The sequence below is a fragment of the Mobula hypostoma genome, chromosome 14, assembly GCF_963921235.1.
Source record: "Mobula hypostoma chromosome 14, sMobHyp1.1, whole genome shotgun sequence".
Taxonomy (NCBI): domain Eukaryota; kingdom Metazoa; phylum Chordata; class Chondrichthyes; order Myliobatiformes; family Myliobatidae; genus Mobula; species Mobula hypostoma.
Window position 1 is genome coordinate 52,627,911 of NC_086110.1, and position 16,721 is coordinate 52,644,631.

General features: G+C 41.6%; 1 protein-coding gene across 1 annotated transcript in view; it reads right to left on the minus strand.

Annotated features, from left to right (window-relative positions):
• Window positions 1–5,468: 5,468 nt before the first annotated feature.
• The window catches only part of mphosph6 (M-phase phosphoprotein 6), a 62,058-nt gene continuing 50,805 nt past the window's right edge, over window positions 5,469–16,721 (minus strand). The window contains exon 5 of the mRNA XM_063067490.1: window positions 5,469–7,849. Within this exon, the coding sequence (XP_062923560.1) occupies window positions 7,714–7,849 (136 nt within the window). The 3' untranslated portion in view covers window positions 5,469–7,713. The remainder of the gene's footprint in view (window positions 7,850–16,721) is intronic.

Here is a 16,721-nt window from a genome sequence, read left to right on the forward strand (position 1 = left end):
CACCACTATTGCAATGTGTGGTTATTTGAGTTACTGTCACCTTCCTGCCAGCTTGAACCAGTCTGCCCATTTTCCTCTGACCTCTTAACAAGGCATTTACACCCACAGAACTGTTGCTCACTGAATTTCTTTTGTTTTTTTTTCACACCAATCTCTGTAAACTCTGGAAGACAGCTGTGTGTGAAAATCCCAAGAGATCAGCAGTTTCAGAGATACTCAAACCTCTCTGTCTGTTACCAACAATCACTCCATGCAATCTATTTTACCTACCACGGGAGATTTCCGGGATCATTTTGGTAGCGGTAAACATTCCACCTCGGGCCAATGTCAATCAGGCTTTAGGTGATCTGAACAATGGGATCAACATGCACAAACAACACACCCTAATGCCTTCACCATCATTTTGGAGGAGTTTAACCAAGCCAGAGTGAAAAAAATTACTAAGCAATTATCATCAACAGATCACTTGCAATACCAGAGGAAACAACATACTGGACCACTGTTACACCACCATTAAGAATGTCTATCGTGCTATTCCACACCCTCACTTTGGGAAGTCTGATCACCTGGCTGTACTTGCTTCAAAAAGGCAACAATTATACCAGTGCCTAAGAAGAATGTCAGCTGCCTTAATGACTATCGCCCAGTAACATTCACATCTACAGTGATGAAAAGCTTTGAGAGGTTGGTTATAACAAAACTCTGGCCTCAGCAAGGACCTGGACCCACTGCAATTTGCCCATCATCACAGTAGGTCAATCGCTCTTCACACAGCCTTAGACCACCTGGATAATACAAACACCTATGTCAGATAGCTGTTTATCGACTACAGCTCAGCATTCAGCATCATCATTCCCACAATCCTGATTGAGAAATTACAGAACCTGGGCCTCTGTACCTCCCTCTGCAATTGGATGCTCAACTTCCTAACCAGAAGATCACAATCTGTGTGGATCGGTGATAATACCTCCTCCTCGCTGACGATCAACACTGGTGCACCTCAGGGATATGTGCTTAGCCCACTACTCCACTCTCTTTATACCCATGACTGGCTAGGCATAGCTCAAATACCATCTATAAATACAACCATTGTTGGTTAAATCTCAGATGGAGATGAGAGGGTGTACAGGAGTGAGATATGCCAACTAGTGGAGTGGTCTCGCAGCGACAACCTTGCACTCAATGTCAGTAAGATGAAAGAGCTGGTTGTGGACTTCAGGAAGGGTAAGATGAAAAAACACATACCAATCCTTATAGAGAGTGGAGAGAGTGAGCAGTGTCAAGTTCCTGGGTGTCAAAATCTCTAAGGACCTAACCAGGTCCCAACATATCAATGCAGTTATAAAGAAGTCAGGACAGCGACTATAAGTTTGAAGAGATTTGGCATGTCAACAAATACCCTCAAAAACTTCTATAAATGTACCGTGGAGAGCATTATGACAGGCTGCATCACTGTCTGGTACGGCGGGGGCGGTTGCAACTGCATGGGACTGAAAGCAGCTGCAGAGGATTGTAAATTTATTTGGCTCCATCTTGGGTACTAACCTACAAAGTACCCAGGACATCTTCAAGGAGTGGTATCTCCAGAAAGGCAGTATCCATTATTAAGGACCTCCAGCAACCAGAGCATGTCCTTTTCTCACTGTTACCATCAGGTAGGAGGTACAGAAGCCTGAAGGCACACACTCAGTGATTCAGGAACAGCTTCTTCCCCTCTGCCATCCGATACCTAAATGGACATTGAACCTGTGAACACTACCTCACTTTTTTAATATACAGTATATTATTTCCGCTTTTTTGCATGATTCTTAATCTATTCAAAATACATATACTGCAATTGATTTATTTTTTTCCCCCTTTCTTCTATATTATGTACTGCATTGAACTGCTGCTAAGTTAAGAAATTGCACGACACATGCTGATGATAATAAACCTAATTCTGATTCTGATTCCATGGTCAAGGTCACTTAAATCACATTTCTTCCCCATTTTGATGTTTGGTTTAAACAACAATAGACCATCTTGACAACGTCTGTATGGTTTTATGCATCGCCTGCCTGATTAAGATATTTGCATTAAGAACACGTGTACAGTGTACCTCATAAGCTGGCCCCCAAGTGCATTGTTGTGCAGAAATAACAAAAGCCCAAATGAAGCTTTACATTCCTTAATGCAGTCACAAATTGAAAAATTCAGATACACTTTACAGACCTGTACAACTTCCATGCTATTTGAAAGGTACGCATTTACTTAGTGTATGCTATTTATCTCAAATGATATTTAGCAGGATGACAAATGTGATAAACAAGGAGGTCACAGAACTTGTCAGCAATGAGAATAACCAATTTATTTTTAAAGATATATCACTGGGCATAATACAAGAGGATTGCAAATTGCTCAGATCTTCAGCATTTTCCACTCTAATCTGAAACTACAATATGTGACACTAGGTAACTGGAGCTTTGGCTCAGATCAATAAAGCCAGAAAGTCTGGGGTAAAAGTGGTACCCCGCAACAAAGGAATGCTTCCTTTTGTGACAAATGGGTATAACTACACTGACAATTATCAGAATCAAAATCAGGTTTATTATCACTGGCATGCAGAAACGTAGAAAACCTACAGCACAATACAGGCCATTCGGCCCACAAAGTTGTGCCAAACATGTCCCTACCTTAGAAATTACTAGGCTTACCCATAGCCCTCTATTTTTCTAAGCTCCATGTACCTATCCAAAAGTCTCTTAAAAGACCCTATCATATCCGCCTCCACCACTGTTGCCGGCAGCCCATTCCACGCACTCACCACTCTCTGTGTAAAAAAAACTTACCCATGACACCTCCTCTTTACGTATTCCCCAGGACCTTAAACCTGTGTCCTCTTGTGGCAACCATTTCAGCCCTGGGAAAAAGCCTCTTGACTATCCACACATATCAATGCCTCTCATTATCTTATACACCTCTATCAGGTCACCTCTCATACTCCTTCGCTCCAAGGAGAAAAGGCTGAGTTCACTCAACCTGTTTTCATAAGGTATGCTCCCCAATCCAGGCAACATTATTGTAAATCTCCTCTGTACCCTTTCTATGGTTTCCACATCCTTCCTGTAGTGAGGCGACCAGAACTGAGCACAATACTCCAAGTGGGTCTGGCCAGGGTCCTATATAGCTGCAACATTACCTTTTGGCTCCTAAATTCAATTCCATGATTAATGAAGGTCAATACACCATATGCCTTCTTGACCACAGGGTCAACCTGGGCAGCTGCTTTGAGCGTTCTATGGACTCGGACCCCAAGATCCCTCTGATCCTCCACACTCCCAAGAGTCTTACCATTAATACTATATTCTGCCATATTTCACTTATCAAAATGAACTACCTCACACTTATTTGGGTTGAATACCATCTGCCACTTCTCAGCCCAGTTTTGCACCCTATTAATGTCCTGCTGTAACCTCTGACAGCCCTCCATACTATCCATAATACCTCCAACCTTTGTGTCATCAGCAAACTTACTAACCCATCCCTCCATTTCCTCATCCAGGTCATTTATAAAAATCACAAAGAGTAAGGGTCCTAGAACAGATCCCTGAGGCACATCACTGGTCACAGACCTCCATGCAGAATATGACCTGTCTACAACCACTCTTTGCCTTCTGTGGGCAAGCCAGTTCTGGATCCACAAAGCAATGTCCCCTTGGATCCCATGCCTCCTTACTTTCTCAATAAGCCTTGCATGGGGTACCTTATCAAATGCCTTGCTGAAATCCATATACTGCTCTTCTTTCATCAGTCATGTGTTTAGTCACATCCTCAAAAAATTCAATCAGGCTCGTAAGGCATGACTTGCCCTTGACAAAGCCTTGCTGACTATTCCTAATCATATTATACCTCTCCAAATGTTCATAACTCCTGCCTCTCAGGATCTTCTCCATCAACTTATCAACCGCTGAAGTAAGACTCGCTGGTCCATAATTTCGTGGGCTATCTCTACTCCCTTTCTTGAATAAAGGAACAACATCCACAACCCTCCTATCCTCCAGAACCTCTCTCCCGTCTCCATTGATGATGCAAAGATCATCACCAGTGATAGTCCCCTATCATTACTGCCTTCCTCTTCCTTTCCCTACACTTTTGAGCCGCAGGGCCGGACTCTGTGCCAGAGGCATGGCCACTGTTGCTTCCCCCAAATAGGCTGTTCTCCCCCCCAACCCAAACAGTACTCAAACAGGAGTACTTATTATCAAGAGGTACAGCCACAGAGGTACTCTCTAGTACCTGACTCTTGGCCTTCCCCCTCCTGACTGTGACCCACTTGTCTGTCTCCCACGGCGCCAGTGTGACCACCTGCCTATAACTCCCATCACCTCCTCGCTCCCCCTGACCAGACGAAGGTCATCGAGCTACATCTGCAGTTCCCTAACGTGGTCCCTTAGGAGCTGAAGCTCAACACACTGGGTGCAGATATGGCTGTCCAGGAGGCTGGGAGACTCCAGGACCTCCCATATCTGACACCGAGCACAGAAAACCGGCCTCACACATATAGTACTTCCTTTCTGCAATTAACACACGTAAACCTACCTCGCCTCATTACTGCCTAAGCCCGTTGAGCCAAAGCCCTATCACTCTGCTACCCGCTCTGAACGCTGCCCGCTGGATATGGCGGTCTTCTTTTTAAACTTTTCCTGCTTTACTGGCTGACGTCACGCAGTCCTGCCTCTCTTTTACCCTGAGTAGTAAAACTGCCTTTGCTCCAGAAATTTGTTAACTTAGTAGTTCAATGCAATACATGATATAGAAGAAAAATAATAATATGGAAAATGCTCTTAAAAATACATAACCAATATTTTTCACATCACACTTTATAAGCTCCAAATTTAAAGTTCAGTCTTTACAAAGCGATCCACTGGTTTTTCTTACAAAGTTCCCAAGTGTTCTATGAGATGTTGACAATGAAAATCAATATAGTCCTTGCTGCATTTGCAATGCAGAAATGCTCCGTTATTCCTACAGTGCTACAGTACCCGAATAGCTCTTCAGGTGTGTTGACCATTGTATATCAAAATACTAATAATACTTAATGTAGTCCAACTTCAATAGTGTTGTACTGCATTCAGATTTATAGACATTGCAGCTCTTCACAATCTTAGATCCTTACATTCTCGAATGTACAGCTCACCTATAGATGAGCCAGCAAATATTCATAGATACTAAGAAAATGCCCCATTTCATCAAAATGAGATTGAAAGTTATATACAGTGTATCTTGGTTAACTGGGACAGCCACTTAATTAGGCCAAAATGTACTGGCCTCGATGTGTCCCAATTAACTGGAATACACTGTATTACTAATTTCATGTTGTCAGGTTAGCTCTTGTAGTCATTGATGACCATGATAATACAGAAGCAGCAAACTAATTGGTTATCTTTTTAAACACTTTTATTTAAAGTGGTTTATTATTTAAATTAAGATCTATGCTGACCAAAGTAATCTACACCAACAACTGGCACATAATGAATGAAAAGGAATATTATTTTCAGAGTACCATGTATTGTAATAGGATAGATTCCAGAGAGGAAAGCGTGAGGAAAAATTGATGTACGTAGATTCCAGACGAAATTCTGCGTGTTGTTTAGCATGGATCCTACATAAAATGGACGTGCTTGTTTTAAGATATTTGTGATCATGGTGAGTGAGGCCTATTGCTGGAGAATTTTCAAGGATATGTTAGTTTCATGAATTCTTACCTATTGCAATGATGGGAGAAGAAAACTCTGCTTCCACATTTCAACATGTCTGGACTCTAATCTATGAAAGGTTGTTCCTTATTGTACAACATAACAGTTTTAGTTTCCAATACAAAATAACTATCAGGCTCTCTGCATAGATTGACTAATGCAGACCTATGCAGTGGCAAATACATAGACTATCCAAAGGCATCATATACGAGAGCCTTAATTCCAGCATAGAATTTTTTATTCCAACAATCTGGATTTGACTTCAACCAAATATGGTGATATAAAATAAAAAATCTTGTAAACAATAAATGTGGTTGGAGCATGAAGCAAAAGTAGCCAAACTTCCTGGATATTTGAAGTTATTGCAATTTGTCAAGTCATCCATTTTGATCCCATTAAATTTATTCAGATATACAAAGCATTCCATTTTGAACTAACAATCTTCAGTTAAGCTGCTCTCACCTCACCTCAGCAGTGAAAAAGAAGCTGTTAAAACAAAAGCCAGTCAATTTACTCTGTCCTTTCCTGATTTTTCTTCTCATAGCTATGTTGCTACATAGTGAAATAAAAGAAATTATGGTTAATAAATACTCACAAAACAAAACTGATATTACCCTTGTTGAAATTTCTTCTCCCCTAAACCTATATACTCTCAGCATGATATCAGTACTTAGTTGAATGTTACCTTTATGTACTCACTGCATGATTGAATCCCAAAGGTCCAGATTTTGCTGGTAAACTCCTGCTGCTTCAAACAGAGAATCTGGGACTTCCATGGATGTGCATTCAAATATGGACATTTCAATTTACTCATCAAAAATACATCTTTTAATTCAAGATATACAAGTTTAATAAACAGTAATATTTTTAAACTAATATCTATCACTTTTTGTATATAAAGGCATTCAAAATTCTGATTTTAAAATGTACTTTAATTTTTCAGAACAAGTTGTAATTCCACATGATGCTCAAATATGTTGTATGATACATTGCATGTTAAATGATGTAATGATTCTGTTTTACATCTCAAGTGACTTTCCAATTTATCATGACTAAATGATTTCAGTAGTTCAGAGCTAAAATTGAGAAATCACACTACCACCCTTTTGTAGAGAATGACAGACTAGATGATATCATGTACAAAGTTAATGTCTGGATTGTTATGGAATCTAGCTTAGATATCAACGACTTCAAATCCTTACATAATTGATTTTGGCTTCCTAATTCATATTATAAATACATCTTACAGAATAAAAAACCTGAACATCTCTATCACAGAATATTTATACTTTTAGTATTTCATTCTGTTTATTTGGCGATACAGTGCAGAGCAGGTCCTTCGGCCCTTCGAGGCACACCACCTCAGCAACCACACAACTCTGATTAAGCCTAACCTAATTTCGGGACAATGATCAATTAACCTACCCAGTAGGTCTTTGCACTGTGAGAGGAAACCACAGGACCCAGAGAAAACCCACACAGTCCATGGGGAGGATGTATAGAGACTCCTTCCAGAATGGTGCCAGAATTGAACTCTAAAATGCCCTGATTTATAATACCGTATGCTAACGACTACACTACCGTGGCACCATTTTAAGTTAACATCAGTAGAAAATCCCACAGGAAGAGAAAACTGTAAAACCATATATATTAATATGGAGTTTGATATTGTTCTGTCTCAAGATAGCTTTCCCTTAAAGTCAATATTAAACATAATTGAACTGATCACTTGAGCAGGTGGTGTAATATACTGCTGGATTGCAAAGAGAACAACCTTTAAATACAACGAAACAGCAAAATCGTTTCTCTTCGCAAAATACTCTATGCAACAAGCTGCAAAACTTTCCAGCTCCAAACTTAGGATACAGACAATCCATATATTTCCTTAATTAACAACAAGCAGCCAGCTGCTGCAGAGTTTCAGACAGGAAGTTCATCCCATTGTTTATGAAAACATTCAAAATTATACTTTTGCAATTTATTCTTGAGGTTTAATGAATGTCTTCTTGACTTTACCACCTCTAGTGTTGCCTTCTGTTTCTTCATTTTGAACAGCAGATCGATCTCGTTTTTTGGTAAATTTCCTTTTTATAGATCCCACTAAGCTTTCATACCTGGAAAAAAAAGATTTGATAAAGCTTCACTAATTGCAACATCAACACTGTATGAGTTCTAAAGGAAATTACCACAGTTGTGTGCTGAACTCCTTTATAGCTATGTTCAGAGAATGATCCACACTACAGGTACAAGGAACTCCTGAGATAGTGATACAATAAATCGTAAATTGTTATGGTTCAAGTGCTGGTTCTAGTCCAGGCCACAAACAGGCAGAGTAATGCAGAGAACTGAATTAACTTGCAGTGATGTAACAAAAGCGCTGGATAATGGAGGATAGACTTTGAAGGAGCACTGAAAACCACACCAAAAATCCAGAAGCAGAGATTGTGCATTAGTATCAAGATAAAACAACATAGTTTGTGCCTTTCAACAGAGCTACTATAATTATGTGGCAAGGAAGGGAATGGTGTTGAAGATATTAAGAAAAACCAGAAGGAATAATGTGGAATTCATTGTCAAAAAAAAACTGGCACTCTTAAATAAACAGTCCCAAAGTACTTCAAAGAGTGATGGAACACTTAGTCATAGTCAAACTTTATTGATCCCGGGAGAAATTGGTTTTTGTTACAGTTGCACCATAATTAAATAGTAATAAAACCATAAATAATTAAACAGTAATATGTAAAATATGCCAGGAAATAAGTCCAGGACCAGCCTATAGGCTCAGGGTGTCTGACCATCCAAGGGAGGAGTTGTAAAGTTTGATGGCCACAGGCAGGAATGACTTCCTATGATGCTCTGTGTTGCATCTCGGTGGAATGAGTCTCTGGCTGAATGTACTCCTGTGCCCAACCAGTACATTATGTAGTGGATGGGAGACATTGTCCAAGATGGCATGCAACTTGGACAGCATCCTCTTTTCAGACACAACCGTCAGAGTCCAGTTCCAACCCCACAACATCTTGAACTTACGAATGAGTTTGTTTTTTTCTGTTGGTGTCTGTTACCCTCAACCTGCTGTCCCAGCACACAACAGCAAACATGATCGCACTGGCCATCACCGACTCGTAGAACATCCTCAGCATCGTCCGGCAAATGTTAAAGGACCTTAGTCTCCTCAGGAAATAGAGGCGGCTCTGACCCTTCTTGTAGACAGTCTCAGTGTTCTTTGACCAGGCCAGTTTATTGTCAATTCGTATCCCCAGGTATTTGTAATCATCCACCATGTCCACACTGACCCCCTGGATGGAAACAGGGGTCACCGGTACCTTAGCCCTCCTCAGGTCTACCACCAGCTTCTTAGTCTTTTCCCATTAAGCTGCAGATAATTCTGCTCACACCATGTGACAAAGTTTCCTACCATAGCCCTGTACTCAGCCTCATCTCCCTTGCTGATGCATCCAACTATGGCAAAGTCATCAGAAAACTTGATACTGAACCACAAAATAAAATTATGAAAGATAACCAAATCTCTTTCTGAAGCAGTAAGTCTTAAAGGAAGAGAAATGGAATTTTAGTGTGAAAATTTAAAAGTTTAAAATCTACTGCAAGGCACACTTCACAAACAGCTGCCAAAAGAACTGTAGGAATGCAGAGATCAAGGTTCCCTGTAATTTTTTTTATAGCTGCACAGATGAACTATTACTTTGAGCAGGAAATTTTAACATGGCCTGAACATTGTGCAGCACTTCAATTTTTTTTTTGTAATATACCTACTTTGAATATTTAAAATGAAATTTGAAAAAATCACACTTTTAATTTTAGTTATTGATTGAAGGGTGTAATGAAATACAAAAAATAGTTTTCACATTTTGTAATCTTTTTCTCATCTGTCTGTATTACAATCCTTTTGTCTATAAACACAGTCCAGATTAATTTTGTATCCAGATGAAAGATACGTCTTAATCGTCATTACATCATCCACTTCTCGTCTGTTTCTAGGTTTACATGAGTATTACATACACTGAAGCTCTAAAATGTTTCAAAGTAAACGTTGTGGTACATTTATTATTTAGAAAATTTATGGACTATATTCATTAAAACAATTACAAAGTATTTCATAATTATATCATTATAGATTTCAAAATTATATTAACATTATATAAAAGAAAATCCCAGCTGTGCAACAACAAAGGCTACATAGGCAGAAGCATTTTAATTACAGCATGGCCGCGCATCTGTGCAGCTTAGAGGGACCAGTGAAAGAGATCTCAAAGAATTTCAAAGCTGAGAAGGTTCAGAGATGAGGCTTCAGAAAGATTTATCTATATAACCATATAACAATTACAGCATGGAAACAGGCCATCTCGGCCCTTTAGTCCGTTCCAAATGCTTACTCTCACCTAGTCCCACCAGCCTGCACTCAGCCCATAACCCTCCATTCCTTTCCTGTCCATATATCAATCCAACTTAACTTTAAACGACAACATTGAACCTGCCTCAACCACTTCTGCTGGAAGCTCGTTCCACACAGCTACCACTCTCTGAGTAAAGAAGCTCCCCCTCATGTTACCCCTAAACTTTTGCCCTTAACTCTCAACTCATGTCCTCTTGTTTGAATCTCCCCCACTCTCAATGGAAAAAGCTTATCCACGTCAACTCTATCTATCCCCTCATAATTCTAAATACCTCTATCAAGTCCCCCCTCAATCTTCTACGCTCCAAGGAATAAAGACTCAACTTGTTCAAGCCTTCTCTGTAACTTAGGTGATGGTACCCAGGTAACATTCTAGTAAATCTTCTCTACTCTATTTTGTTGATATCTTTCCTATAATTCGGTGACCAAAACTGTACACAATACTCCAAATTTGGCACTACCAATGCCTTGTACAATTTCAACATTACATCCCAACTCCTATACTCAATGCTCTGATTAATAAAGGCTAGCATACCAAAGGCTTTCTTCACCACCCTATTCACCTGAGATTCCACCTTCAGGGAACTATGCAGCATTATTCCTAGATCCATCTGTTCTACTGCATTCTTCAATGCCCTACCATTTATCATGTATGTCCTATCTTGATTAGTCCTAGCAAAATGTAGCAGCTCACATTTATCAGCATTAAACTCCATTTGCCATCTTTCACCCCACTCTTCTAACTGGCCTAAATCTTTCTGCAAGCTTTGAAAACCTACTTCATTATCCACAATGCCACCTATCTTAGTATCATCTGCATACTTACTGATCCAATTTACCACCCCATCATCCAGATCATTAATGTATATGACAAACAACAGTGGACCCAGTACAGATCCCTGAGGCACACCACTAGTCACTGGCCTCCAATCTGACAAACAGTTATCCACTACTACTCTCTGGCATCTCCCATCCAGCCACTGTTGAATCCATTTTACTACTTCAATGTTAATACCTAACGATTGAACCTTCCTAAACAACCTTCCGTGTGGGGCCCTGTCAAAGGCCTTACTGAAGTCCATATAGACAACATCCACCACTTTACCCTCGTCAACTTTCCTAGTAACCCCTTCAAAAAATTCAATAAGATTTGTCAAACATGACCTTCCACGCACAATCCACGTTGACTGTTCCTAATCAGACCCTGTCTATCCAGATAATTATATATACCATCTCTAAGGTTACTTTCCATCAATTTACCCACCACTGACGTCAAACTCACTAGCTGATAATTCCTAGGTTTACTCTTAGAACCCTTTTTAAACAATGGAACAACATGAGCAATACGCCAATCCTCCAGCACCATCCCCGTTTCTAATGACATTTGAAATAATTCTGTCAGAGCCCCTGCTATTTCTACACCAACTTCCCTCAAGGTCCAGGGAATATCCCGTCAGGACCTGGAGACTTATCCACTTTTATATTCCTTAGAAGCACCAGTACTTCCTCTTCTTTAATCATCATAGTTCCCATAACTTCCCTACCTGTTTCCCTTACCTTACACAATTCAATATCCTTCTTCTTAGTGACTACTGAAGAAAAGAAATTGTTCAAAATCTCCCCCATCTCTTTTGGTTCCACACATAGCTGTCCACTCTGATTCTCTAAGGGACCAATTTTATCCCTCACTATCCTTTTGCTATTAATATAACTGTAGAAACCCTTTGGATTTATTTTCACCTTACTTGCCAAAGCAACCTCGTTTAGCTTTTCTAATTTCTTTAAGATTCTTTTTACATTCTTTATATTCCTCGAGCACCTTATTTACTCCATGCTGCCTATATTTATTGTAGATATCTCTTTTTCTGAACCAACTTCGCAATATCCTTGAAAACCATCGCTTTCTCAAACTTTTAACCTTTCCTTTCAACCTAACAGGAACATAAAGATTCTGTACCCTCAAAATTTCACCTTTAAATGATCTCCATTTCTCTATTACAACCTTCCCATAAAACAAATTGTCCCCATCCACTCTTTCTAAATCGTTTCGCATCTCCTCAAAGTTAGCCTTTCTTCAATCAAAAATCTCCACCGTGGGTCCAGACCTATCCTTCTCTATAATTATATTGAAACTAGTCGCATTGTGATCACTGGATCCGAAGTGCTCCCCAACACATACCTCCGTCACCTGACCTATCTGATTCCCTAACAGGAGATACAACACTGCCCCTTCTCTAATTGGTACCTTTATGAATTGCTGCAAAAAACTATCCTGCACACATTTTACAAACTCCAAACCATCCAGCCCTTTTACAGAATGGGCTTCCCAGTCTATGTGTGGAAAATTAAAATCTCTCACAATCACAACCTTGTGCTTACTACAAATATCTGCTATTTCCTTACAAATTTGCTTCTCCAATTCTCACTCCCCATTAGGTGATCTATAGTACACCCCTATAAGTGTTACTACACCTTGCCCATTCCTCAATTCCACCCTAATAGCCTCATTAGACGAGCCCTCTAATCTATCCTGCCGTTGTAATATTTTCTCTCACAAGCAATGCAACACCTCCCCCTCTTGTCCCTCTGATTCTATCACACCTGAAGCAATGAAATCCAGGAATATTTAGTTGCCAATCACATCCCTCCTGCAACCATGTTTCACTATTAGCTACAACATCATACTTCCAGGTGTCAATCCACGCTCTAAGCTCATCCACCTTTCTTACTATGCTCCTAGCATTAAAGTAAATGCATTTAAGAAATTTTCCACCTCTTACTCTCTGTTTATCACTAACAGTGCAAAAAACTTTACTATCTTCTTTTTCTTCCTTCTCCCCTACATCTGTTCCTACACTCTGGTTCCCCAGAGTGTAGCCATTTTTCTGTCAGTGATAAACACAAAGAGATTCTGCAGATGCTGGAAATCTTGAGCACACACACTAAATGCTGAAGGAATGCAGGAAGTCAGGCAACATCTATGGTGGGAAGTAAACAAAAGACCCCTCATCAGGATTACCTGAAGACTGTTTAATCCTCTCCATGGATGTTGCCTGACTTGCCCAGTTCCTTCTGTTTATGATGATGATCCCAAAGTTGAGAGATTTGAACTGGATACAAACACATCAACAAACTTGGTGGATCTGAAGAACTAAGGCTGGGATCATTCCAGGGCAAAACAATCATGATGCTTAAGTAAATATTTCATCAAGATGGTAATGAATCTTTGTCAATGGCGAAGTGCTAGTACTTGGGAATTTCCTCAAAGGCCAACATCTCTGGAACTGGATCAGGGAGATGGCTGCTAATAAGTGATCTTTTCAAGACTGAGACAATGGAATCACAGTTCGTCAGAAATAGCAAGGATGAGAAATTATCGGTTCATGAAAGGTAAAGTTACGGAATGTCTTGGCATTAAAAATGTACTCTCCCTTTACATTTGTTCTCCCAAAGTGCAACACCTCACATTTGACTGGACTAAATTTCTGCTGAAACTTCTCTGCCCATATCTGCAACTGATACCACCAATCTTCGTACCATCTGCAAACTTACTAACTCCATTAATAAGGTGGCGCGGCACGGCAGCAGTGGTCTTTCGGATCTGGTATTACTTTAACTTAATTTTTTAATTTAAGGCACAATTTTTGATTAGGTCACATGGATAACGAAGTGACTATCTACCATCACCAGATACTGCTACAATACAGAAACTGCCCAAAAACAAACCTTCATGAAGATCTGCTGGTTAAATTACGCGACCTCGGCTTGCTGAGGGGATCGGGCCTACAGTCCTCTAAGTCGCCTGATGCCAGTGGCTGGAGGTGGGGACATCATAAGCGGTGTGCCAGGAAGCAGAAGCAAGGTAAGCGGGCAGGAGTCCGTGCCAGGCAAAAAGCAAACCCTAGCCAGCCGGCTCTCTTGTCCATTCTGCTCTCCAATGTCCACTCCCTGGACAATAAATTGGACTTCATCCGACTCCAACAAAATACTTGGTGGGAGTACAGAGTCTGCTGTGCGTATGTTTTCATGGAAACATGGCTCAGCAATGGAATCCTGGACACCACTATTCAGCAGGACGGGCTCATCGTTTTGCGCGGAGATGCAGCTCTTTCCGGTAAGACTCGCAGTGGTGGCTTGTGTGTTTACAACAATACGGAATGGTGCAAGAACTCTGTGCTGGTTTCCAGATACTGCTCATCGCTGGTGGAGTTTGTGACTGTTAGATGCAGACCATTTTATTTACCACGGGAATTCACCACTGTCTTAATAGTCGGTGTCTACATTCCCCCCAGCGCTAATGTTAAAGAAGCGTCCTGTGAACTTTTTGGGGCTATTAGCAAACTGCAGAACGCACACTCTGATAGACTGTTTATTGTCACCGGAGATTTTAACCACACGAACCTTAAGTCAGTGTGACGGGGTCCTGAATTACTCCTATGAACTGTGCTTTTAAAAGAGAGAGAGAGGCAAAGACTGCTCACAGTTTGTTTATACTTTCTATAAGGACGCTGCCTGCTTGTAAGATCTTACAGAGAGAGAAGGGAGGAGCTACTTAAGAGACAGCTGGTATTCAGCACGGTGAGATAAATAGAAGGTCAGATGATAGATCTATAGACACATGGTTTTGGACACGGAATGAGCTTTATTGTGCCCACAGAAAAAGTGGGTTTTGGAAGATCGATCAGCAGCTCTTGCAGTGTGAAAAGGGTGTGACCGGTGGGGAGTTATTCGTGTGTCCAACCCTCGCCTGGGTTGATAATTCCACCACAGAAGAACAGTCCCCTTTGTTGTGGTCACAGTTGGTGACTTCTAAAGGAATTCGGAGGCCAACAGGAAAATCGACGGCGTCAGCTCACTTGAAGACTCAAATCTCTCCCTCTCTCTCTCCATCACTACTCAACTCAATACCATGAACTGAACTGAACTTTACTCATCATCATATGTATCTATTTACCCCAAGACTTGAAGAAGCTTGGTTTTCATATATTTCCACACTTACTTATATATATAATCATTGCTAACCTATCTGATATATCTGCATTTGTATTACTGTATTGTGTAGTTACTAATAAATACCATTAGTTAATAGCAATACTGGACTCCAAGGTGTTTTCCATTTCTGCTGGATCTTTAACCCGTCACGGGGTACGTGACACCAGATTCCATCAGAATGTGGACTTTGCAACGAGAGGGGAGAACACATTGGACCATGTTTACATAAACATTCCCGACGCATATTGGGTGCAGCCCCGCCCCCACCTCAGTTACTCAGACTACAACTCTGTTATGCTAATCCCAGCAGGCTGTTCATCAGGCACTCCAGACCAGCTCAGAAGCAGGTGAAAACCTGGTCAGCAGGAACCATCTCTGCTCTTCAAGACTGCTTTGAGAACACTGACTGGCACATGTTCAGGGAGGCTGCAACCGATGGCGACTCTACCAACTTAGAGGAGTACATGGCATTAGTGACTAGCTACATCAGCAAGTGCATCGATGACATCACTGTGGCCAAGACCATCAATACACGTGCTAACCATAAGGCATGGATGACCGCGGAGGTGCGTGCGCTGCTCAGGACCTGTGACTCCGCCTTCAGAGCAGGCGACAAGGCAGCCCTAACAACAGCAAGGGCCAAACTGTCCCAGGCCATCAGAGCGGCAAAGCGTGCACATCCCAGCGAATCCACAGCCACTTCCAGGATAGCGGCGCCACGTGGTGCATGTGGAAGGGCATTCAGGACATCACCAACTACAAGACACCACCACCTGCCTGTGCTAGTGATGCCTCCCTCCCAGATGCGTTGAACAACTTCTACGCTCGTTTTGAGGCGGAAAATGACGTGGCGGTGAGGAAGACCACCCCTCCTCCTCCAAATGACCAGGTGCTGTATCTTACTGTGGCCGATGTGTGGAGAACCCTGTGCAGGGTTTACCCACAGAAGGCTGCTGGACCAGAAGATATGCCTGGCAGAGTGCTTAGAGGATGTGCAGACCAGCTAACAGATTCTCACTGACATCTTCAACAGCCCCGAGCAGTGCCGTCGTTCCTACGTGCTTCAAGGCCGCCACCATCATCCCCGTGCCAAAGAAGTCTTCAGTGTCCTGCCTCAATGACTACCGTCCCGTTGCACTCACATCCATCATCATGAAGTGTTTTGAGACACTCGTCATGAGGCACATCAAGACCCTGCTGCCCCCCTCACTGGACCCCCTGCAGTTCGCGTACCATCCCAACCATTCAACAGACAACGCCATTGCCATCACCCTCCACCTGGACAAAAAAGACATGTATGTTCGAAAGCTGTTCATAGACTTCAGTTCAGCATTCAACACAATCATTCCTCAGAAACCGATCGGAAAGCTGAGCCTACTGGGCTTGAACACCTCCCTCTGCAACTGGATCCCAGACTTCCTGACTGGGAGGCCTCACACTGAGCACGGGGGCCCCCCCCAGGGCTGTGTACTCAGTCCACTGCTGTTCACTCTGTTGACCACAACTGTGCTGCAACACACAGCTCGAATCACATCATCAAGTTTGCCGATGACACAACTGTGGTGGGTCTCATCAGCAAG